Raw genomic sequence first — 24761 nt, forward strand, 5'->3', positions numbered from 1 at the left:
AAACATCAGCCTGCCAATGTGAAGGAGTTTTAAAATACAGGTTAGGCCTTTGTTAGCTAATGTAAAATGTCTTAATCTAATAGATGCTTTGTTGGTCATTTAAAAAGTTGTTTGATTAACATCTTACACTGATAAGACTGAGATTTGAATTGTTAATCCCTATGTGATAACAAGAGAATGACGAAGACAAACATTTTTTTAAAATGAAACAAATATTCAGACCTACATTCCTTTCTTACCTTCTAAATTATATATTATATAGTCCTATATGATTTGAACATAGTTTATGAACAATCAAAGAAAGTTTGCGAGTTTGTCCTTTTACTTTGATCTACCATGCCTTTGATATGTAAATGAGGAATACTTTACTGACCTCACCCGCATGGAGGAAGGATGGGTCAATTCTGCTAGGATTGACTTACTGTACTGTACTGTACTGTAGATTCTGTAGAGAAGGACAAGGACCTGAGAGGGCACAAATGAGACCTGATGTGTGGCACTCTACCAGCATTATAGATGAGGATATTTGTGGACCCTCCTCCTCCAGTGAATTATGTAATTGTTGACCACCATTTATGCCTGAACATGGACTGCAGAGTTTAGTTTTATCTAGGTAGTGGAATTGCCTAGCCCTGGATTTTCTTTTTATGCTGTTTAGCACACATGTAGTCCTGTTTTGTGGTTTCACCAAGTTGGCATTTCATTTTTAGGCATGCTTGGATATTGCTCCATGCATGCCTTCCTGCACTCATTGAAGTGTGATCCTCTGACTTGTTCATAATGTTGGGTCATGAGGTTTCAGATGGCATTTGGTTACAATTCTACTGCTCTTGGTAGTCCACAGCATCCCATGGATGCCCAGTCTTGAGTTTCTGGATTGGTTTGAAGTCTATCTCACTAATAGTGCCACACAAAACCATGGAGCAATGTGGAGCAATAGTCTCTACCAGGATTGTGTGATAGTCACTTCTGTTGATAAAGCCATGATACTGTCATGGATGAATGCATTTGTGATAGGCAAGTTAGTGAGTGTGAGCTTAAGTATGTTTTTCCCTCTGGTGCTCTCCTTCACTATCTTTCACAGACACAGTCTAGCAGCTAGGTCCTTTAGTTTGCTCAGTGATGCTGCTGCCATGCCACTCTTGATGATGGACATGGAAATCTCCCAGCTAGATTCCATTCTATGCCCTTGCCACCTCCTTGCTTGCTCTAGATGGTGTTCAACATGGAGGAGTATCAATTCATCAGCCAAAATGTTTTATGTAGCTGCTTTTTAAGTGATCTCTGGTTTTTAAAAGAATGACTTTTTAATTGGCTCAAGATCAATGCATCAAACGTTTAGCCAAGACATTACATATATTGAAGGATGTTGTTACAAAGGCACTTTCTGTTTGATTGTGCTTGGAGGTCTCAAGTTTAGAAGAATTTTGAAAAGTTGATTTATCTTAAGCTCTATGAAAATACATAGAGTGATTTATTTGAAAGAAAAATAAAAGTTCATGTTCCTGTAAATCATGTGACTGATGATAAGTGGTTGCATGCTGGTTGCACCTCCTTTTGCATGATGATTGGCTTGAAGAGTTTGCTGGTTTACCTGGATTAGCTCTAGGAAAACCTGTAAAGAACAAGCAGCCCAGCTGATCCTCCTGATTTTTGAAGGCGAGGGTGAAACGTATTTGCTCTTTTGAAAGAGCTATTAGAAGAACATCTCAAGTTTGTATTTCCTAAGCAAATTCCAGAGATAGCCATGATAACTAGTAACTTGATTACTTATGTCCAAATAGGAGTCTCCAGAACAAAGCTTTATTGCTTTGCCTTCAAGAATTACACATTGGCCAAAATATTTTTTCGAGAAACTCGTTCTCTTAGATAAATGTGCACTTTCCTCTGTTACTGAAGCAAATTTGTATAGGTTTTTTGCAAGTATGATATGTGATACTTAAAAGAATAAGCATTTCTACTTCTGTATCACTGAGTTTGTATGGTAACCAATTATTACATCTTTATAGTTGTGTTTATGACAAACTCTGTTTGATATATTTTGTTGCTTAAAACTTGCTCGAGATAAGGTATTTAATTGATTAACCTGGTAACAGACTACAGGTTCTTTGCTGGTATGCTCCGTGGGGAAATGGGACCAGAGGAATGAAGCCCTTCTCCGGCCTTGATTGTAACAATCCTAACTGGTACATTATAATTCACATCCTGCGTGGGACATAGAGCCTTTCTGGATGCCCTTCTCAAAACCCCACCTGTTTTAGGTTTTCAATACAGCAGTCTGCTAACACAATGGTTGAATCTTACCAGAAACTGGCTAAGTATAATACTTAGTGAGTGATGTGGAAGGTTTCTCTCTGAAATCCCCAGCAAGTTTTCATAGGGGCTATCTTCACCTGCTTGATGTGCTTCTTTTTAGCCACACACTTGTGCGCAAAATGATCCGACTGCTTGTAGGGAGAACACGGCTTTCACCATGCTGTATTTGCTTCCTAGCCTTTGCCTGTGACTGTCCTGCACTGTGTGCTGGGAGTATATGTCAGCATAATGCAAGACCTGATCTGTTCTTCCATGAATATGCACAACTGCTGATTTACAACCCTCAGCACCCCCGCATATTTTAGTTGATTTTCAGAGAGTGAGCTTTTCTTCTCTTTTTGGTCATTCACCTTTGGGTCCTTTATGCTTGACACAGTCATGACTTTAATCAAACCATTGTTCAGCTGTGCAAATTTGCAGGTTTCTGACAGCTGAGCTAATGATGTTCCATATTGAACAATAGACACTTTTTTTTACCTTGTTTCTAAATATCATTCATCTGAGGCTCAAAACATCTCTTCAAAGCTTCTAAAATTTCTGCAGGGGTTTTTTTTTGCTCTTCAAGGTGCTTCAGAAAGGAATATATATTGAAAAAGTCTCTGAAGAACAGTGATACAAGTGGAGTAACTTAGAGTTGTTCCAGTTTGCTCAACAGATCAGTTGCTATTCAGTAATTGTGCAAATGTGACTGGAAGAAAATTTGGTTTTGCATTGTTTCCCCTGGTAGTTGAATATGAGCTGATAAGGAAAAAGCCACAGTCATTTTCTTTAAACTATTTATTTTACTATGACTGAATTTTTTTGTTTCTTTATTGGATTCTCACAGCTTCACGCACAACTATGTCTCCCTGCCAATTGGTATACTACTTATAGCTCTGCAACAATCATCTCAATGCCACTTCTGACACTATGTTTTGTGTACGACATATAATTGTGTTGAATGAACAGTCAAATGAGCTGAACATGTATGGCTATGGTGTTTGTGCCACATGGTAGACAACATACGACTAAAGCTAGGCTTGGAGGGACATTTTTACATGACATTTTAATCCAATCATGAATCAAGATTGGGTGTCACCAAAGTATCAACAGGGGCGGCACAGTGGCTCAGTGGTTAGCACTGCTGCCTCACAGTGCCAGGTTCAATTCCAGCCTCAGGCGACTGTCTGTGTGGAGTTTGCACATTCTCCCAGTGTCTGCGTGGATTTCCTTCAGGCGCTCCGGTTTCCCCCCGCAGTCCAACGATGTGCAGGCAGGCGATTTGACCATTCTAAATTGTCCATAGTGTTAGGTGCATTAATCTGAGGGAAATGGGTTTGGGTGGGTTACTCTTTGGAGGATTGGTGTGGACTTGTTGGGCCGAAGGGCCTGTTTCCACACTGTGGGTAATCTAATCTAACCATGTATATGGTAATAAATGAGGAGAAAGTGAGGTCTGCAGATGCTGGAGATCAAAGTTGAAACTTTATTGCTGGAACAGCACAGCAGGTCAGGCAGCATCCAGGGAACAGGAGATTCGACGTTTCGGGCACAGGCCCTTCTTCAGGAATGAGCAGAGAGTGTTCAGCAGGAGAAGATAAAAGGTAGGGAGGAGGGACTTGGAGGAGGGGAGTTGGAAATGTCTTCTTCTTGACCTCTCCGCCTCCATCCTACTCCCACCTATCACCCTCACCTTGACCTCTTTCCACCTATCACATTTCCAACGCCCCTCCTCCAAGTCCCTCCTCCCTACCTTTTATCTTCTCCTCAGTGTCTGCGTGGATTTCCTTCAGGCGCTCCGGTTTCCCCCCGCAGTCCAACGATGTGCAGGCAGGCGATTTGGCCATTCTAAATTGTCCATAGTGTTAGGTGCATTAATCTGAGGGAAATGGGTTTGGGTGGGTTATTCTTTGGAGGATTGGTGTGGACTTGTTGGGCCGAAGGGCCTGTTTCCACACTGTGGGTAATCTAATCTAACCACGTATATGGTAATAAATGACACAACTCCATTGTCAAACAGTTAGTGCCAGATTTATGCCAAAGGGAGGCACTTAAAACCAATCACTATACCTGCTTATTGCAGATAATACTAAGAATAAATCATATGTTAGTCCTTTTCCAGTTCTCCAGAATGCCACTGCTATAACCTACAGGAGGAAATACAAAGGTAGGTAAGTTTTGCTACAACTACATTGAGAATTGGTGTGACCACATCACTGTGTAAAGTTTGAATCACCTTTTCAATGAAAGAACTTACTGCATTGGAAGCATTCCAAAGAAAATTCATTGAGTAGATTCCTGGAATGAGTGGTTTACCTTATGAGAGAATGTTGAGCAGGTTGAGCTTAGGTTTACATGGATGAGAGGTGACCTTTTTGAAACAGATACAAGTCTGAGGGGGATTGACAGAGTAGATGCTAAATGGAAAACATTTCTCTCAAATTAATGAAGTTCCAGCTTTCCATCTCACAGTCACATTTCTTATTCCAATGTAATTAACCTCAGGGGATCTTGAATTTTCTGTCAGTTTCACTTTGAATTTATGGGGTCATGTAAATCGAAAGGTTTGTCCTTGATTGGTTGTGTCTTGACCAGCTTTACTCAGCCTGTTGTTGTTTAACCCCCTCCGGTTTTTGAATGAGATTGAGGTCCATACATACCTTTTTACTCAAGTGTGATATTTAATGGTTGTGAAGAACATATTAATTTTCTAATATTTGGTGTCATCTATGTTGGAAATTTGCTTTCAGAATGAGTTTAACTTTAAGTGCAGTGATTCCCAGACCATGTGGTTGAACTGCTGTTGGCCTAAACAGTGTATGTCAACCAAGGGTCCCTCTCTGATAATCTTGGCCCAAATCTTCTGGTTTCCAGATAGTTGGAAGATGTATTGGGAGTATATGGAAGTCCTGATTCACCAACTATGCAGTAAGTGCCTGGAAAATTTAAACTATCAATCTGCAATTACTGAGTATTTGGAGCCCTCTGATAAAGTCCACAACTCTGATTTAGACCCAGAGTCTTTGGCAGTTTCTGTTGTCCTTACCTGAATAATTAGCGAGGAAAGGTTAGAGGAATTGAAACTTACTGTAACCCCTGCCTGATTATATAACTGACCCAGCATTTACTGACCCGCTAGCTACAGATACTCCCCAAACCAGACCCAGTAGCCTAACTCCTCCAATCCAAAGCCAATCTTGAACAATGCCCACCAGTCTGAACTTTACCCAGACCCAGACCTGACAACTGTTCCTCCACTCAGGATCTCATTCAATTTCCCCCCCAACCCCCCCATCAAAATCCCATGTCTGCACCCATGACCAGACTAACCATTCTACTTAATTACCCTATTTACTTGCCATTCCTCTCCTCACAAATGATCTGGTGTGTCACACATGAGTAAAAAGGCATGTATGGACCTCAATCTCATTCAAAAACTGAAGGGGGTTAAATATCCATCTTCTATCCTACCCACTTATCCACCAGGCACTCTATCCCTGACTTACCTGGCATTCTACCTCACTGACCCACCTGGCACCCTATCTCACCCATCCACCTGGCATTCCATCCAGTTATCCGCCTGGCACCCTGCCCCCCAACCCACCTGGCACTATTATCTCTCTCCTTCTTATCAAACAGACTTAATTGCTCTCAGTCCCTGTCAAAGTGCTTTTCAGTCCATTAACCTGTGAAATGCAGTAACTAGAATCAAGATAAAGGGGTATGTTTTCAACACTGATTTAATCCCCTGCTGATTGTACAGATTCCTTTTCTGGGTTACACAGCTTCAACAGGGAAGATACCAGTCCTGGACTTTTGCAGGGAGTTTGCTGCATGAGGTAAGTACACATTTTCTCTCTGACCACGGTCTGCAATAGGACTACTGACCCTGAGCAGAATAAGCAGAAGATCTGGGTCACTGTGACACTTGCTCCCATGTCTGACTTGAAAACTGTGATTGCCCATTGACATTAATCTCAGTTTGTCTGGAGACATTTCTATCCAATTGCTCTCTTTGTGTGGGTGGTTCTTTGGTCTTTTGCTTCTCTATGGCTATGTGTTGCTGCTGTATATTTTGTGAAAGTGACCACTTTTTTTCAATAAAAGCATTTGATTTTATTAGCTCCACAGCACTAACTAAGACTAACAGGATTGCTTGTCTGTGAGTCTGCATAACTGTACCATATAAAGTTTTCCCTTTGTACCAGACACTTTTAATTTTAACTCTCTGTTTACTCAGCAGCCGAACTCTGACTCGGAACTATTCCCACAGACCACCTATTCATTATTCAGTCTGTACCTCAGCTGGGAGTTACATTTGTTTTTTGTTCTGGAGCATCTCTTACTCAGCCTGAAATGCTTTCTGTCTTTTGAAGGATTCTTCAATGTTGAAAGATAAAAATGAAATACGTTGCCATAAGGATTTTTGAGGTTCCCTGTCTTCTAAAATCAGCTGTATTGCTTTTCCTTGAAGTTTTCTGGGTTACCAGTATGATTTTATTATTTGTTCATGCACTGCGGGTGTTAATAGCTAATTGGCATTTCTTATTAATACTAATTCCCCGGGGAAGGTGGTGAACTGCCATCTTAAATCGCTGCAGATCTGGGAATGTGAGATACCCAGAGTCTGTTAGGAAGGAAGTTTAAGGATTTTGCCTTAATGACAGTTAAATTTCCAAATCAGAATGGTGTGTGACTTGGAGGGGAAGTTCCACTTGATGCTTCTGCCCAAAAATGGATGCATATACTTCAGCCTTGGCTTTTGCACCGATATGTTGGCTCTCTCGTCATTGAGGTTAGGGATATTTGAGGTACCTCTTTTTCTGTTAGCTGTGAATGGTCATGGACAATTAAACAACTGCGTGTAGCTTAGAAGTGTTGATTTGTCAGACATGACTAGCACTTATTGCTCATCTTGACTTGCCCTCAAGAAGGTGGTAGTGAGATAACGTCTTGAAACACTGTCGTCCTTTTGTTGTGGTTACTGCCATAGGGCAGATTGAGCAAGAGTTTCAGGATTTTGGCCCAATGACACTGAAGGAACAGCAATATATTTCTAAGTCAGGATGGCAAGTGGTTTGGAGGGGAACTTACAGGTGGAGGTGTTCCCATGTATTTGTTGTCTTTGTTCTTCTAGATGGATGTGAGTTTGGAGGTTACTGTCGTTGAAGCCTTGGTGAATTTCTGCATGGCATCTTGTGGGTGGTGCACACTGCTGCCACCGAGCATTTCTGGCAAAGAGAGTGAATGTTTAAAGGAGTGAATGGGGTGCTGATCAAGCAACACTGCTTTGTCTTGGATTCTGCTGAAGTTACATTCTTCCAAACAAATGGAGAGTATTCCATGAAATGTTTGACTTGCCCATTTAGACAGTAGACAGATTGCGGAGGTGAGTTACTCACCATGGAATTCCTATACGCCTGATCTGTTTTAGATTACAAAAGCCTTTCATCATGAATGGACTAGCCATACAAATGCAATGGCTACAAGAACAGATGGGCGGCACGGTGGCACAGTGGTTAGCACTGCTGCCTCACAGCGCCTGAGACCCGGGTTCAATTCCCGCCTCAGGCGACTGACTGTGTGGAGTTTGCACGTTCTCCCTGTGTCTGCGTGGGTTTCCTCCGGGTGCTCCGGTTTCCTCCCACAGTCCAAAGATGTGCAGGTTAGGTGAATTGGCCATACTAAATTGCCCGTAGTGTTAGGTAAGGGGTAAATGTAGGGGTGGGTTTCACTTCGGCGGGTCGGTGTGGACTTGTTGGGCCGAAGGGCCTGTTTCCACACTGTAATGTAATGTAATGAGGCAGCAGTGCTAACCACTGTGCCACCGTGCCACCCATCTGTTCTTGTAGCCATTGCATTTGTATGGCTAGTCCATTCATGATGAAAGGCTTTTGCCTGAAATGTCGATTTTCCTGCTCCTCAGATGCTGCCTGACCTGCTGTGCTTTTCCAACATCACACTCTTGACTCTAATCTTCAGCACCTGCAGTCCTCACTTTCACCCAGTTCATTCTGGTCAACAGTAATTCAGGATATTGACAGATTCTGGATGTACCTCCCATAAGATCATCTTCTATCAGTGCTCATGACATAATCACATGATCCTGCTTATTGTACTTAATCAAGTAATAAGACTTTCAGACCATGGGCAAGAAAGTCGACAGATATTTGACTGACAAGGGAATCAAGGATAATCAGGGTTGGCAGAAAAGTGATCATCACATGACCATGAATAGCAAAGTAGGCTCAAGGAGTCAAATGTGAAAATGTGTTGCTGGAAAAGCGCAGCAGGTCAGGCAGCATCCAAGGAGCAGGAGAATCGACATTTCGGACATAAGCCCTTCTTCAGGACCCTGAAGGTCCCTTCTTTCCTGAAGAAGGGCTCATGCCCGAAATGTCGATTCTCCTGCTCCTTGGATGCTGCCTGACCTGCTGCGCTTTTCCAGCAACACATTTTCAACTCTGATCTCCAGCATCTGCAGTCCTCACTTTGTCCTCAAGGAGTCAAATGGCCTATTCCTATTCCAGCTACTGATGATGTTATTTACTTACTTCACCACTTATTTACTTCACTAGACATTTTCCGAACGTTTTGCTTTCACAGAACAAATATTAGATTTAGATGAAGAGATTTGAAATTTGAAACAGGCAGGGAATATAATTGATATTTAAATATCAAGATGTATGTTTGTGCACTGCATACACCATAAGTTACGGATGGTTAAGTATTCCCAAAATTATCGGCAAAGATATTGTTGAGAAAATAATCATCCATTAGGACCCCATTTTTAACCACTTCTCCCTTACACATACCCTGCCCCCTCCCACACAGACATATACTGAAGTACTCAACCTCAATACAGAAATAAATCCAAGTGTCTCCATGACAACCAGAACACTGAGCAGTGACTGCTAATCTCTCAACTGTTATCCAAATCTCACTAATAAGAACGAAGGCTAAGGAGGACATTAAAGCTCTTTGATCGGAAGAAGAAATCTATACATTCAGTTGAAAGGTAAAAAGATCTTACGATGTATAAACAATTGGCTGATGGATTACTAACAATGTTAACAGTGGTGTATTTAGGTCAAAGCTTCAGGGGGCACCAGATCATTGCCTCACAAAGCAGTCTATCTTTCTCTGTCTCTATCCTTTTGTTTCCTCAGATTTTTCTTCCTATGTATTCATTTGAATTCCTTTCACATTGTTTTGTTTTCTTTTTGACTTGTTCCTATTTAGTCATGCTTTCTCTTTCTAACCTGGGTTTATTGAGTTTCTCTACTTCTTGCTTGTTTTCCTAGCACTTTTGCAGTCCCTCTTCAGACTAGATTCAGTGCACTACATGAAATAACAGTAAATGCAAATCAACAATAAACTCGCGAATGCTACTTGCTTGTTCTTTAAGAGAAATGACAGTTGGTCCCTGACTTCAAATTTGGAGCAGCCCTCACGGCAAATTGTGCATGGCTGTGCCGAGACATCCACAACTGCAACGCCAAAGAACAAAAAAGATAACGCAAGAAGAAAAGGGGACAGATGAGCCAGGAAATGAGCAAAAATGTGCAGAGTAAAAAGACTCCTTTGCATTGTCCCTCCTCAGAAGTTTGACCTAAGGTTCCACGCAGTACCACACATCAAGAAATAAATATGAACATTTTATCAACTGCTGGGAAAGTTTGCCCTCAATACAAAAGTAAATGCACCAGCAATAAAAAAACTTTCCAAATGTATTATTTAGTGTTTGTTGACAATCAGATATGACCTGAGTTACACACAGAGATTGTAATCTGATTTGTTCCAAGTTGAATACTTAGACTGTAATGTCTACTAATATGTAGTGCTAATAAATACATGAAAAAGTTTTCATCCAGCCAATGAAACAAAAATTAAATCAATAACTTTACATAATATGATTCAACATAAGCCAATTTAATTTAAGAATATGAAACATCACTACTATTTCTTCAATATTTGCTAAATGTAAGTTTATACTGGAGAATGAGATATCAGATGTTATCAGTTAAAATCAAAAAGCGTGGCACTGGAAAAGCACAGGAAATCAGGCAGCATCCAAGGAGCAGGAGAGTTGATGTTTCAGGCATAAGCTCTTCAATCAGAAATGTGAAGGAGCAAGGGGGTTGAGAGATAAATAGCAGGGTGGAGGTGGGGCTGGGAGGAAAGTTGGGTGGGATGGTGATCGGTGGATGCAGGTAGGAGGTGATTGTGAGAGGTCGGAGGGGAGGGTGAAGCGGATAGGTGGGAAGAAAGATGGACAGGTGTGACAGGTCAAGAGGGCGGTGCCGAGTTAGAGAACTGGATCTGGGATGAGGTGGGAGGAGATTTGGATACTGGTGAAATCAATGTTGATGCCATGTGGTTGGAGGGTCCTGAGGCTGAAGATGAGGCATTCTTCCTCCAGTTGTTGGGTGGTTTTGATTTGGCAGTGGAAGAGGCCCAGGACTTGCATAACCATGGGGGAGTGGGAGGGGGAGTTGAAGTGATTGGTCACAGGACGGTGAAGTTGTTTGTTGCATGTGTGCCAAAGATGTTCCCTGAACCATTCCGTGAGTTGGCATCCTGTCTCCCCGCTGTAGAGAAGACCACATCGAGAGCAACTTACACAGTAAATGAGGTGGGTGGATGTGCAGGAAAATCTCCGCTGGATCTGAAATGATGCTTTAGGGCCTTGGACAGAGATGGTGGGGGAGGTGTGGGAGTAGGTTTTACAACTCCTGCAATGGCAAGGAAAGGTAATGGATGTGGAGGGTGGGTTGGTGGGGAATCTAACAAAGGAGTCATAGAGGGAATGGCCTCTGCGGAAAGCAGAAAGGGTTGGTAAGGGAAATATATTTCTGGTGGTGGGGTCTGATTGTAGGTGGCAGAGGATAATGTGGTGTATCTGGAGATTAGTGAGAACGGGGGGGGATCTGTGTTTGTTGTGGTTGGAGGGGTGGGTTCAAGGGCGAAGGTGCGGGACGTTGGAGGATATTGTTGACCACGTGGGTGGGAAAATTGCGATCATAAAAGTAGCAGGCTACCTGGGATGTCCTGGAGCAGACTTGATGCTCCTGGATGAGGTACAGTGAAGAGCGAAGGAATTGGGAGTAAGGGTTCATATTTTTACAGGGGGGGGTGTAGTCAAGGTAGTGTAGGAGTTGGTGGGTTTGAAGGAGATGTCTGTGTTGAGTTGGTCACCGGAGAGATCCAGGAAAGGGAGGGAGGTAGGTGTCCGTGATGGTCCAGGTGAACATAAAGTCAGGGTGGACAGTGTTGGTGAAGTTGATGAACTATTCAACCTCCTCATGGGAGCACAAGGTAGTGCCAATACAGACATCAATGTAGTGGATGAAAAGATTGGGGATGGTGCCAGTGTAGCTGCAGAAGATGGACTATATACCTGACGAATTGGTAGGCATGGCTGGGGCCTTGTGGGTGCCCATGACCTCCCTTTTGGTCTAAAGGAAGTGGGAGGATTTGAAGGAGAAATTGTTGAAGGTGAGGATCAGTTCCACCAATCGAATGAGAGTGTCGGTGGAAGGGAAATGGATGGGTCGATGGGACAGGAAGAAATCAAGGGTTTTTAGGCTTTTGTCAGAATGGAATCAAGATCCCATCTACAGCCTCCAATCTCTTAGTTCCACAACCCCACACTGCCCGGTTCTAGCTCTTACCCAAATTCCACAAACCTGACTGCTCCGTTCAACCTATTATCTCCACATGCTCCTGCCCCACTGAACTCATCTCCTGTATCTCGACTCTATCCTGTCCCTCTTGGTCCAGGAGCTCCCCACATACATTTAGGAGACCACCCATGCCCTCCACCTCCTCAATGACTTTCGTTTTACCGGCCTCCAACTCCTCGTCTTCGCCATGCACGTCTAGTCCCTGTACATGTCCATCCACCATGACAAAGGCCTAAAATTCCTCCATTTCTTCCTCTCACACTGACCCAACAAGTGCCCCTCCAATGACACTCTCATTCGATTGGTGGAACTGGTCCTCATGCTCAAAAATTTCTCCTTCAAATTCTCCCACTTCCATCAGACAAAAGCACCAATCGATGAGCACCTGCATGGGCCCCAGCTATGCCTGTCACTTTGTAGGGAATATGGAACAGTCCATCTTTTTTTTCCTTAGTCACACTGGCACCATTCCCCATCATCTTTTCCTCCATTACAATGATGACAGTATTGCCGCTACATTGTGCTCCCATGAGGTGGTTGAACAGTTCATCTACTTCACCAACACCTTCCATCCTGACCTTATGTTCACCTAGACCATCTCAGACACCTCCCTCCCCTTCCTGGACCTGTCCATCTCTGTCTCTGGCAACCAACTCAACACAGACATCTACTTCAAACCCACCAACTCCCACAGCTACCTTGACTACACCTCCTCCCACCTTCCCCCCACTATAAAAATGAGATCCTTCACTCCCAATACCCTTCACTGTATCTGCTCCCAGGAACAGTAATTCCACTCCTATTTTGAGGACTGCAATTTTCCCTTCCACAAGATCAATAATGCCCTCCATCGTATCTCCTCTACTTCCAAACCCCACCCCTACAACCATTAAAAGGATAGAACCCCCGGTCCTCGTATTCCACGCCATCAAATCACCAAATCCAGCACATTATCCACTGCTATTTCCATTACCTAAAGTCAGACCCACCACCAAGGATATATTTCCCTTACCATCCCTATCTGCATTCCTCAGAGACCATTCCCTCTGTGATGCTCTTATTAGCTCCATGCCCCCCACCAACCCACCCTTCACCTTCCCCTGCCATTAAATGGGTAAAACCTGCTCCCACATCTACCCCCTCACCTCCATCCAAGGCCCAAGGGATCTTTTCACATCTGGCAGAGATTTACCTGCACATCCACCCACCTCATTAACTGTGTCCATTGCTTTCGATGTGGTCTCCTCTACATTGGGGAGACAGGATGCCAATTATGGAGTGTTTCAAAGAAGATCTCTGGTGTGCACGCATGAACCAATCCCACCATTTTGTGGCCAACCACTTCAACTGCCACTCTCACTCACCAAGGACGTTCAAGTCCTGGGCCTCCTCCACTTCCAAATTAAATTAACCCAGAAACTGGAGGAAGGATGCTTCATCATCCACCTTGGGACTCTACAATGACACAGCATCAACATTGACTTCACCAGTATCCAAGTGTCCCCTCCCCCACCTCACCCCAGATCCAACCCTCCAATCGGGACCACCCTCTTGAACTGTCATACCTGTCCATCTGCCTTCCCACCTATCCTCTCCACCCTCCACACCAACCTGTGATGTGATGAGGATGTTAGGAGATTACAGGGTGACCTGGACAAGTTAGGTGAGTGGGTAGATGCATAGCAGATGCAGTTTAATGTGGATAAATGTATGGTTATCCACTTTGGTGGCGAGAACAGGAAGGCAGACTACTACCTCAATGGAATCAATTTATGTAAAGAGGCAGTACAGAGAGATCTGGGTGTTCTTGTACACCGGTCAATGAAGGCAAACATGCAGGTACAGCAGGTAGTGAAGAAGGCTAATAGCATGCTGGCCTTCATAACAAGAGGAATTGAGTATAGAAGCAAAGAGGTGCTTCTGCAGCTGTACAGGGCCCTGGTGAGACCACACCTGGAGTACTGTGTGCAGTTCTGGTCTCCAAATTTGAGGAAAGACATTCTGGCTATTGAGGGAGTGCAGCGTAGATTCACGAGGTCAATTCCTGGAATGGCGGGATTACCTCACACTGAAAGACTGAAGCGACTGAATCAAGGGTTATGAAGATAAGGCAGGAACAGGATACTGATTAGGAATAATCAGCCATGATTATATTGAATGGCGGTGCAGGCTCGAAGGGCTGAATGGCCTATTCCTGCACCTATTGTCTATTGTCTATTGTCTATTGACCTATCGCAATCACCGCCTACCTGCATCTACGTATCGCCATCCCACCTACCTTTCCCCCAGCCCCATCCCTATCCAACTTATTTATCTCTCAGCCCCCATGCTGCGACCCCCCCCCCCCAAAACCCCACCATTCCTGATGAAGGCCTTATGCCCAAAACATCAACTGTCCTGCTCCTCGGATGCTGCCTGACCTACTGCGCTTTCCAGTGCCACACGTTTTGACTCTGACTCTCCAGCGTCTGCAGTCTTTCCTTTCTCCTGTATCAGTTAAAAATCTTGCATAACGAGTAAACGTCCTTAAAACATTTATAGATTGAAAAGTATGGAGCAAGTGAAACATGTTCTGTTGAGGAATACGAATGTGTAAAACAGCAGTGGATCAAATTGGTGAGCAGCAGTTTGCCCATTAAACTTATTACACTTCATTTCAGCTCTTGTTTAACTGGCTTAAAATGAAAGTCTTTTCTTCCTCTAGATTTGAGAACTGCATGAGGAGAAGGAAAATTAGGAAGAGAAGTAAGAAGAAAGAAAGGAAAAATATGTTGCTTTGGAATTTACCTTTCAGTGTTTGGATGGTCTATGCTAGTATAGTGAGCATTTACATCATCACAGGACAGACCAAGGAGTACAATCAGACTGACGGTCATGCGAATGAATACTTGAGTGAATTGCTGCATCATTTGTCTCCAAATGATCAAGTTACATTTTCCAATAATCAGACAAGCTTTCTGATTCAAACCGTATGGGATCGAGTCCAGTGCTCAGAAAGAATAGCGAGCACAAAAGAGCAATGTGATAAGGTACGTTTATATCTTAAGCTTTAATGGCTTTCTCAAGAAGAATTAGCCCCTGCAAATTATTGTGTGATTTCACAGAACCAACTGAAAGGTGTCTCAGCTGAGCTGAATGGCAGCCCTTCTCCTGCTAAATTCACAATCTGGTGTTTGTTGACCACATTGAGATAATCTGGGATTGTTGCTGAGCCCTGCAATGCATGCACAAGGAAATCTTTCTTTTAACTTTATCTGTTGTCTTGCTGACTGCTGCTCCAAGGTAGGAGCATGAAGTGTTAAAGGGGAAAGGTAGGGAGGGAGTTATCCACTGATATATTGTAGAGTCTGGGAGTGCTTCGGCTCCTCATTCCACATGAATGCTTCTTTTATAACAAAAGATACTCAGTAATTTTTGCTGTGTATATTTACACTAATGAATCCACAGGGGAGCAGCCCCTGGCTCCTAATTTCCCACTAGTACATAAGACACATACATTTCCTGCCCTGGGTGCAAACCACATATCACCCAAAACTTTCACTTCAGCACAATATTGAGGAAGACTGTCATTGCTTGGGCCGTAAATCCTTTTTTTATCAAAAAGAGATTTAATGAACCTAGGGTATCCTTTTGAAGAACAGCAGATTGTTTTCCTGATGCTCCAACCAACTCTGATCAAATTGCATAGAATATTCCAGAAATGTGTTGGCTAAAAGCAAAGTTTCTCACATTCACACTTGTGAATCAGTTATGCAAGAACAAGATGTCAGTATTTCCCCACAGAACCAGCAGGAGAGAACATTGCTACAGATATTTCAAACATGCAATGAGTTCAGTAGTAGCTAGTAGCCAGCACGTGAATGAATACAGCCAGTGAACTGAGGTGGGAAGGTCTTGTTGCACAAAATCTCTAATGATACTGAAATGAGTTCAAATGAATTAAAGCTTTTCACACATATTGACAGCAATGGAACTGTTCAGTGCTTTTCCTGTTTTGATTTGGAGATGTGTCCTCCACAACCACCTGATGAAGGAACAGCGCTCTGAAAGCTAGTGCTTCCAATTAAACCTGTTGGACTATAACCTGGTGTTGTGTGATTTTTAACTTTTCTGTTTTGATGTACCTTACAACTGCCTCAGGTCAGTTTGCTGTAGTTTAGAACAAACAAAACTTCTTTTCAGCACAGATAAAGAATGACAGTCATAACTTTATTGACTGAATGACTGGATATTACGTTGAGAGCACATTATGTTCCCAAACATATGTCCATTGCATGTGAGACTGTAGTGTTGCACCTTATTGAGTTCAGCCACTATTAGAACTCAGTATTTATAATGTTTGAGAACAAGATTCAGTACACTGCGGTCCAATAGGTGAGATTTTAGTATAGATGGGTTACTCTCTATCAGATGTTCCAGTGTGCATCCATCCAGTACTCATGGTGTTCAAGTGTAAGCAGTGTCTCTGTACTTGAGATGCCAGACACAAAAATTTTGGTTCCATGTAAGGTGATCTTTTGGTTAAAGTGGCGATCAGTGTTTGGGATGTTTTGGTGCCTGTGGTGTTCCATTGTTTATAGTGTTCCAGAGTTTGAATCTCCAATATTCTTTTTCAAAGGCATGTTTTTATTTCTAACTTACACTCTACCCAGTACACAATGTGACAGTTTTCTATCTGCTTGCTTATCATGTACCTGTTTCCGTTCCCTCTGTCTTTGAAGATAAATATCATGTGTCTCAGAAGGGGGAGATAAGTGGTTGCTGGGTAAGGTCTTCTGAGCATTAGTTGTGCAGGGGATGATCCTCCCTTCTCCATTGGTGTTGTACAACAATATAGCACTGCAATGCAAAAACATTGCTTTGTTGCTTGATAATTATCAATGATTAGATGATCCATACCATAATTCCTGCTGAACCATTTCATAGTTGGGTGGTGATATGATAAGGGTCATTCTGCACAAAGTTTGTGAGTCTTGAAAATAATTTGCCAATGTGTCGATGTCTGTCATGAATAAATTTTTGCCACCCTCCATAAATTCCATCCTTTAACAAATTCCAACCTTCAACAATTTACCTACAACCAAAGTCAGACTCACAGGTGTATAGTCCCCTGACTACTCCTTCCAACCTTTCTTAAACAAAGGCACCCTAGTCATCAGGCACCTCATCCATGGTTATAGATGATGCAAGTATTTCTGCAAGGGGTCTCATAATTTCCTCCATTACTTCCCACAACATTCTGGGATAGAAGTGCAAGGAAAATCATGTCTCACAAACCTGATTGAGTTTTTTGAGGAAGTTAACAAAAAGATTGATGATTTGATTTAAGTAAAGCCTTTGACAAAGTTCCACATGGTTAACTAATTAGGAAAGCTAGGTCAGGGTAAGCTTGCCAGTTGGATATATAATTGCTTAAGGGCAGGAGACAGAGTAATGATGGAGGGTTGCTTTTTAGAATGGAGGCATATGACGAGCACTGTTCCACAGGGATCAGTTCTGGGTCCTCTGTTGTTGTTATTTATATAAATGATTTGGATGATAATACAGAAGGCGTGGTTAGTAAGTTTGCAGAAGACACCAAAATAAGTTATGTTGCAGTTATACAAGATGTTGGTGAGGCCACGCTTGAAATATTGCGTCCAGTTTTGGTCACCCTGTTATAGGAAGAATGTTATTAAACTGGAAAGAGTGCAGAAGAAGTTTACAAGGATGTTGCCAGGACTCAAGGGACTGAGTTAGAGGGAGAAGTTGGACAAGCTGGGGCTTTTTGTTTAGAATGTCGAAGACTGAGGGAGAACTGTATAGACGTGTATAAGATCATGAGAGGCATGGATAGGGTGAATGCACTCAGTCTTTTTCCCAGAGTTGGGGAATTGGAGACGAGAGGGCATCAGTTTAAGGTTAGAGGGGAAAGTATAAAAGGGAACCTGAGGAGCAATTTTTTTACACAGAGGGTGGTACGCATTTGGAATGAGCTGCTAACAGAATTGGTTGAGGCAGGTACATTAACAAAGTTTAAAAGACATTTGGACATATACACGGATAGGAAAGGTTTAGAAGGATATGGGCCATGTGCAGGGAAATGGCAGTAGTGTGGATGGACATTTTGGTTGGCGTGGACCAGTTGGGCCAAAGGGCCTGTCTCCATGCTGTGGGAATGTATGACACGACATCTATGACTGTATGGTGACATAGTAGATGGTGAAGAAGGTTTTCTAAGATTACAAAGGTATCTTGATCAAATGGGTCAATGGTCTGAAAAATGGCAGGTGGATTTCAATCTGGATAAATGAGAGGTAATGTATTTTGTTAAAACACAGGGTAGGTCTTATAAATTAATGGTAGGGCCTTGGGTAGTGTTGTAGAACAGAGGGATTTTAAAGTTTGCATCAAATAGAGACAGGGTGGTAAAAATGACATTTGGCATGCTTTCCTTCATAGCTCAGTCCTTTGAGTATAGGAGTTGGGATGTTGTGTTGAGATTATACAGGACGTTGGTGAGGTCTCTTTGGGATTACTGTGTCCAGTTCTGGTCGCCCAGTTATAGGAAGGATATTATTAAGCTGGAGCAGGTTCAGAAGAGATGTACCAGGACTTTGCTAGGTATGGAAGATTTGAAATATAGAGGAGGCCACATCGGGTGCAGCGGATGCAGTAAATGATGTGTGTGGACAGGCCGCCTACTTGCGGAACGTTTCAGAGAACACCTCTGGGACACCCGGACCAATCAACCCAACCACCCCGTGGCTCAACACTTCAACTCCCCCTCCCACTCCACCAAGGACATGCAGGTCCTTGGATTCCTCCATCGCCAGACCATAGCAACACGATGTCTGGAAGAAGAGCACCTCATCTTCCGCCAGGAACCCTCCAACCACGAGGGATGAACTCAGATTTCCCAAGTTTCCTCATTTCCCCTCCCCCCACCCTTGTCTCAGTTCCAACCCTCCAACTCAGCACCACCTTCCTAACCTGCAATCTTCTTCCTGACCTCTCCGCTCCCACCCCCACTCCGGCCTATCACCCTCATCTTAACCTCCTTCCACCTATCGTATTTCTGACGCCCCTCCCCCAAGTCCCTCCTCCCTAACTTTTATCTTAGCCTGCCTGGCACACCTTACTCATTCCTGAAGAAGGGCTCATGCCCGAAACGTCGATTCTACTGCTCCTTTGATGCTGCCTGACCTGCTGCGCTTTTCCAGCAACACATTTTCAGCTATATTCCCAATTGTCCTACCTATTTGTTGCCAAAATATACTAAGGCTAATTGATAACCCAAATGGTAACCGTTGAAGAAAGAACTGTCCTAATAGCATCTGAAATTACACATGTGCTTGGATTCTCTTGCTAAGTGGACAGAATATTATGTCGAGATTGGGAAGGAATCTTGTTTTGGAAAATTTGGGATTTAATTCTTCCATCATTCTTCCATCTTCCATCACCGTTTCAAATCTGGTGGCTCTTTAGTTAGCACTGCTGCCTCAGAGCGCTAGGGACTCAGGTTCAATTCCACACTTGGGCAACTGTGTGAAGTTTGCATATTCTCCCCATGTCTACATGGTTTCCTCCAGGTGCTCTGGTTTCCTTGCATGGCCCAAAGGTCAGTAGGTTAGGTGGATTGGCTTTGCTAAATTGCCCATAGGGGCAGCACGGTGGCTCAGTGGTTAGCACTGTTGCCTCACAGCACCAGGGACCTGGGTTCAATTCCCGGCTCAGGCAACTGTCTGTGTGGAATTTGCTCGTTCTCCTCGTGTCTGCATGGGTTTCCTCCGGGTTCTCCGGTTTCCTCCCACAGTCCAAAGATGTGCAGGTTAGGTGAATTGCCCATGCTAATTTGCCCAATGTTGTTAGATGCATTAGTCAGGGGTAAACGTCGGGGAATGAGTCTGGATGGGTTGCTTTTCTGAGGGTTGGTGTGGACTTGTTGGGCTGAAGGGCCTGTTTCCACACTGTAGGGAATCTAATCATTGGTATTTTCAGTGGACACATGTTAAGTGAAAGATTGATGTCGGATCTGGACAACTGTTTATGGTGAACCATTCTTTAAAGAAGTTTCTGATGGAGCTACACCAATCCAAATTATACTGTTTTACTTCATCTCATTCAGTTTTGCTTAACTCTTCACCTGGTTGTTACATTGGATTTCATTGGCAATTGGTAAACGGAGTTGCATTAGTCTTGCATTAAATTTTCCAAACATGTCAAATTCATTTGGGTACAGAAATCATTTATTGATTTGATTGTCTCATGTGCTCTGCCAGTGGTTATTAGTTGAATCTTGTGAATTGTAACTCCACTGAGATCTGTGCATCTTGATAGTTCTGCCCCTACTTGACTGTTGGAACCAACCAAGTAGAAGATCTCAGGAAGCCAAGATGAGCTTGAGTATTGGCACTTCTCTGCGATTCTGCCAGTGATTGGAATCAGTGTTTTGTTATACATAGTTTGGCAGTATCTCCTAAGTTGCAACATTTGTTCAGCTACATGTCTTTAAAGCTGCACCTAAAACAGGATTTTATTGATCACCTGCCACTTTGGCTTCATCCATCCTCAAGGAAAGTCCTTTTTGGGATGATCTGTCAGCCAGATCATTCCCATGACACATTGATCATATCACCAAGGATCCACCAGTTTATCTTTGTATGACAAGTGAGATCGCAACTTTGTTTTCCAGTTATGGAATGTGGGTATCGCTGGCTGTGCTCCAATGTATTGCCCATTCCTACGTGCCCTTGAGAAGATGCTAGTCAGCTGCTTCATTGAATTGCTCAGACCATTTGGTGTAGATGCACACACAGTGCCATGAGGAAGGGAGTTCCAGGAGCTCTCCGAAGCAAACATGTGCATCATACGAACCTGCATCAGTGCATGATACCAGCACAAAAGAATAAAAAATGTCAAATCAACATGAACCAAAACAAATTTCTTTGCAAGAGCAAAATGACATACAAAGATAGCTCAGGTTCTTTAATATTTTTTCCCTATATCTTTCAAATTTTGGAACAAAAATACCTCAGTTGGCAGATGCAAGCAACAGCAACACCAGGATGAGTTGAATGCAGCTCCACCACAGTCCGGGGTCTCCTGCAAGCGTGAAGCAGGTCCCAACCTGGATCCCCCAGCCCAGACACACAGGCTCAGCCAAGGCACCAGGTCCACAGCTAGGCCCGGATGGTGAAAGAGAGGCACTTTCGGCGGAGTGGATGGCAGAGGACCATTGTGATCGAGGTGTGGTGGCATTGTCTGGAAGAGCATCGGTTGGGCTCCAGATGAATGAGAATTGACCCACCGCTCCAGCTCAGACACAGCAGTTGTAGTAGTGGCAGCAGTGGAGGCCTATAAACCAATACCCAGAGTCTGTTACACAGATCCTAGCAGATGTTAAGCAGAGGAGAAACAAGAAGGGGAGAGAAAGATAAACTCTACTTCAGTAATATTTTTAGCAGTGGAGGCCTATAAACCAATACCCAGAGTCTGTTACACAGAGGAGAAAGTGAGGTCTGCAGATGCTGGAGATCAGAGCTGGAAATGTGTTGCTGGAAAAGCGCAGCAGGTCAGGCAGCATCCAGGATCTGTTACACAGATCCTAGCAGATGTTAAGCAGAGGAGAAACAAGAAGGGGAGAGAAAGATAAACTCTACTTCAGTAATATTTTTAACATATTCAATCATTCAAAATGATATTGATGTGTATCGACACTTAACACTTTTCACTGATTTTTAAAAATATATGTGACAATAAATCATTCAACTCCATTCAATTCTTTTTCCAAACCTTCTCTTTAAAAATACATAATATACATGGCAGGAAGATCACCAGCGTTTCAATCTCTTAAAAACTACTCTGTTTTCCATGAAGTGTTTACTTCAATGTTATGAAATTTGTGCATCCTAGAAAGGCCTGAGAGCAGGTCTCCTAAAGGATAAACGACCTTTTGTGCTTATTTCTAACATCCTTACAACAACTCAAGCTTAAGACTTCAATGTTCAAAGAGAGATTCTGGTTCTAAATTTCATGACGCAACAGTTTCATGTACATCTATTTGGCAAGCTGTTCATTATCAGCACCAACCCCCAATTTAAAAGTACAATACAAGCCAGTTTCCCAAATTACCATTTCTAATGGTCTGAGCCAAACACCAAATCCTAAGAATGTATACATTACTATAGTTTTAGTGAATGTTAATAAATCTGAACTGGAAGATACTTTTAACAATAATCTCGTGCGTTTGGTCACAGCTAAACAGGGCAAATAAAATACTTCAGATGATGAAGAGCTGTAACAGCTCAAGAAGGTCATTAACAACAAGTAGCATCGATGCACGTAACACATCGCGAGTACATATATTCCACTCAATCAGAGATGAAATTGGATAAATGAATAGTTACATAAATAAATAGTTTTCACAAATGTAACCTTCCAAGATAAAATGTTAAAATTCCACAAGCTCAAAACTCAAGGGCAATTGGGGAGGGGCAGTAAATGCTGGTCCATACTTGAAGTCTTTATCCCAGGGTAGAAATGTGAAATATTAGTGGGCAAAGGTTTAAGGTGAGAGAGGGAACTTTTAATGGAGATGTGCGAAGAAAGGGTGTTGGTGCTTGGAATGGTAGAAGCAGATTTATCAGGCAATTAGTGGAGTATGGAAGAGACATGTGTAGGCAGATGAGTTTAGTTTAGAATGCATCATGGTTGGCTGAAGGCCCTATTCCTATGATGAATTGTTTTATATTCTATGTTTAGATCTCAACATGGAGGTCAGACTAAGTGTCTGCTGACTTCAGCTTGTCACTGGCTGTGACCAGACTCCATGTTGTTCACCACCAAACAACATCTCAGGGCTTGAACGATAGGCACCAGCCACAAGTACTCTTCACCCAGCATTTTCCAATGCCTCACAGACATCAGGGCACCTCTCTGTTCCACTTGAAGGCCACTTAGGAAGCACAGGTTTACAATGCAGGATGCACCAGCAACTGGCATTGAAAGGCTGCTGCTTGGACACTTTGCAGGCAAGCACAGGCACTCAGCTCATGGATTGGGCCAGGCTACACCTCAGGGATTCTTGCTTGCTCTCTTAGCGCCTGCCTGTCATGTTTATCAATAGGATTTGTCTGAGACTGAAGGGGTTGGGACAGTGGATTAAGGGGTTGGGAGGGTGGGGACTGTGGGGGAAACCTACAGTATGTGCCAGCTGCCTGTGTAGTACACTCACTGCATGTTCATGCAATCAAATGGCCACGTCAGAAAATGGTGGGGTCTAGTCCTCATTTCAATCGGTGGTGGAAGGGGATCCTCTGTCAGGTCCAGGGCTCGGTACTGTCTGTCATGAGCACAGTCCGCACGCAGCACAGGGGCTTAGCCAAATTGAGTTTTTCAGTTGGTGCATTCACTGTCAGGAGATTAGGGGATCTATCTGAATGCAGTGCAAGGAGTGGGCCACAATTTGTTTTGTACGTCCAGCACTAGCATAGAATCATAGAGTCATAGAGATGTACAGCATGGAAACAGACTCTTTGGTCCAACTGTCCATGCAGAGAGATATCCCAATCCAATCTAGTCCCACCTACCAGCACCCGGCCCATATCATTTCAAACCCTTCCTATTCATATACCCATCCAAATGCTTTTAAAATGTTGCAATTGTACCAGTCTCTACCACTTCCTCTGACAGCTCATTCCATACACGTACCACCCTCTGCATGAAAATGTTGCCCCTTAGGTCTCTTTTATAGCTTTCCCTTCTCACTTAAACCTATGCTCTCTATTTCTGGATTCTCCAACCCCAGGGATACAATCTCGTCTATTTATCCTATCCATGCCCTTCATAATTTTGTAAACATCTATAAGGTCACCCCTCAGCCTCCGACGCTCCAAGGAAAACAGCCCCAGCCTGTTCAGCCTCTCCCTATAGATCAAATCCTCCAACCCTGGCAACATCCTTGTTAATCCTTTCTGAACTCTTTCAAGTTTCACAACATCTTTCCAATAGGAAGGAGACCAGAAATGCATGCAATATTCTAACATTGGCCTAACCAATGTCCTGTACAACTGCAACATGATCTCCCAACTCCTGTATTCAATGCTCTGTCCAATAAAGGAAAGCATACCAAACACCTTCTTCACTATCCTACGTACCTGCGACTCCACTTTCAAGGAGGTATGAACCCTGCACTCCAAGGTCACTTTGTTCAGCAACACTCCCTAGGACCTTACCATTAAGTGTATAAGTCCTGCTAAGATTTACTTTCCCAAAATGCAGCACCTCGCATTTATCTGAATTAAACTCCATCTGACACTTCTCAGCCCATTGGCCCATCTGGTCAAGAATCTCTGTTGTAATCTGAGGTAACCTTCTTCGCTGTCCACTACACCTCCAATTTTGGTGTCATCTGCAAACTTACTAACTGTACCCCTTATGCTCGCATCCAAATCATTTACATAAATTATAAAAAGTAGAGGACCCAGCACCAATCCTAGTGGCACTCCACTGGTCACAGGCCTCCAATCTGAAAAACAACCCTCCACCACCACCCTCTGTCTTCTTCCTTTGAGCCAGTTCTGTATCCAAATGGCTAGTTCTCCCTGTATTCCATGAGATCTAACCTTGCTCACCAGTAAAGCTGACATTTCGAGTCTAACTGACCCTTTGTCAAAGCTAAAAAAAAGGGGAGAAATAGGTATTTATACGAAGCTGAGAGAAGGTGAGTCCTGGCTCCAGAAGCAAAGGTAGCAACAAAGAGGTGATAATGACAGTGAATAGAGAGATTATAGGGAGATT

At 43.2% G+C, this 24761-nt stretch overlaps 1 protein-coding gene and 1 long non-coding RNA gene across 2 annotated transcripts in view; one reads left to right on the forward strand and one right to left on the reverse strand.

The window, feature by feature from the left end:
• The first annotated feature begins 9214 nt into the window (after positions 1-9214).
• The window catches only part of LOC122550319 (zinc transporter ZIP12-like), an 82379-nt gene continuing 66832 nt past the window's right edge, over positions 9215-24761 (forward strand). The window contains exons 1-2 of the mRNA XM_043691043.1: positions 9215-9313; positions 14686-15010. Coding sequence (XP_043546978.1) covers positions 14699-15010 — 312 coding nt within the window. The 5' untranslated portion in view covers positions 9215-9313; positions 14686-14698. The remainder of the gene's footprint in view (positions 9314-14685; positions 15011-24761) is intronic.
• Positions 20188-24761, reverse strand: part of LOC122550014 — a 5531-nt gene continuing 957 nt past the window's right edge. The window contains exons 2-3 of the long non-coding RNA XR_006311725.1: positions 20994-21352; positions 20188-20837 (exon numbers count right to left, since the gene is read on the reverse strand). This is a non-coding gene — a long non-coding RNA (uncharacterized LOC122550014). The remainder of the gene's footprint in view (positions 20838-20993; positions 21353-24761) is intronic.

This window comes from Chiloscyllium plagiosum, chromosome 5 (genome assembly GCF_004010195.1).
Source record: "Chiloscyllium plagiosum isolate BGI_BamShark_2017 chromosome 5, ASM401019v2, whole genome shotgun sequence".
NCBI lineage: Eukaryota > Metazoa > Chordata > Chondrichthyes > Orectolobiformes > Hemiscylliidae > Chiloscyllium > Chiloscyllium plagiosum.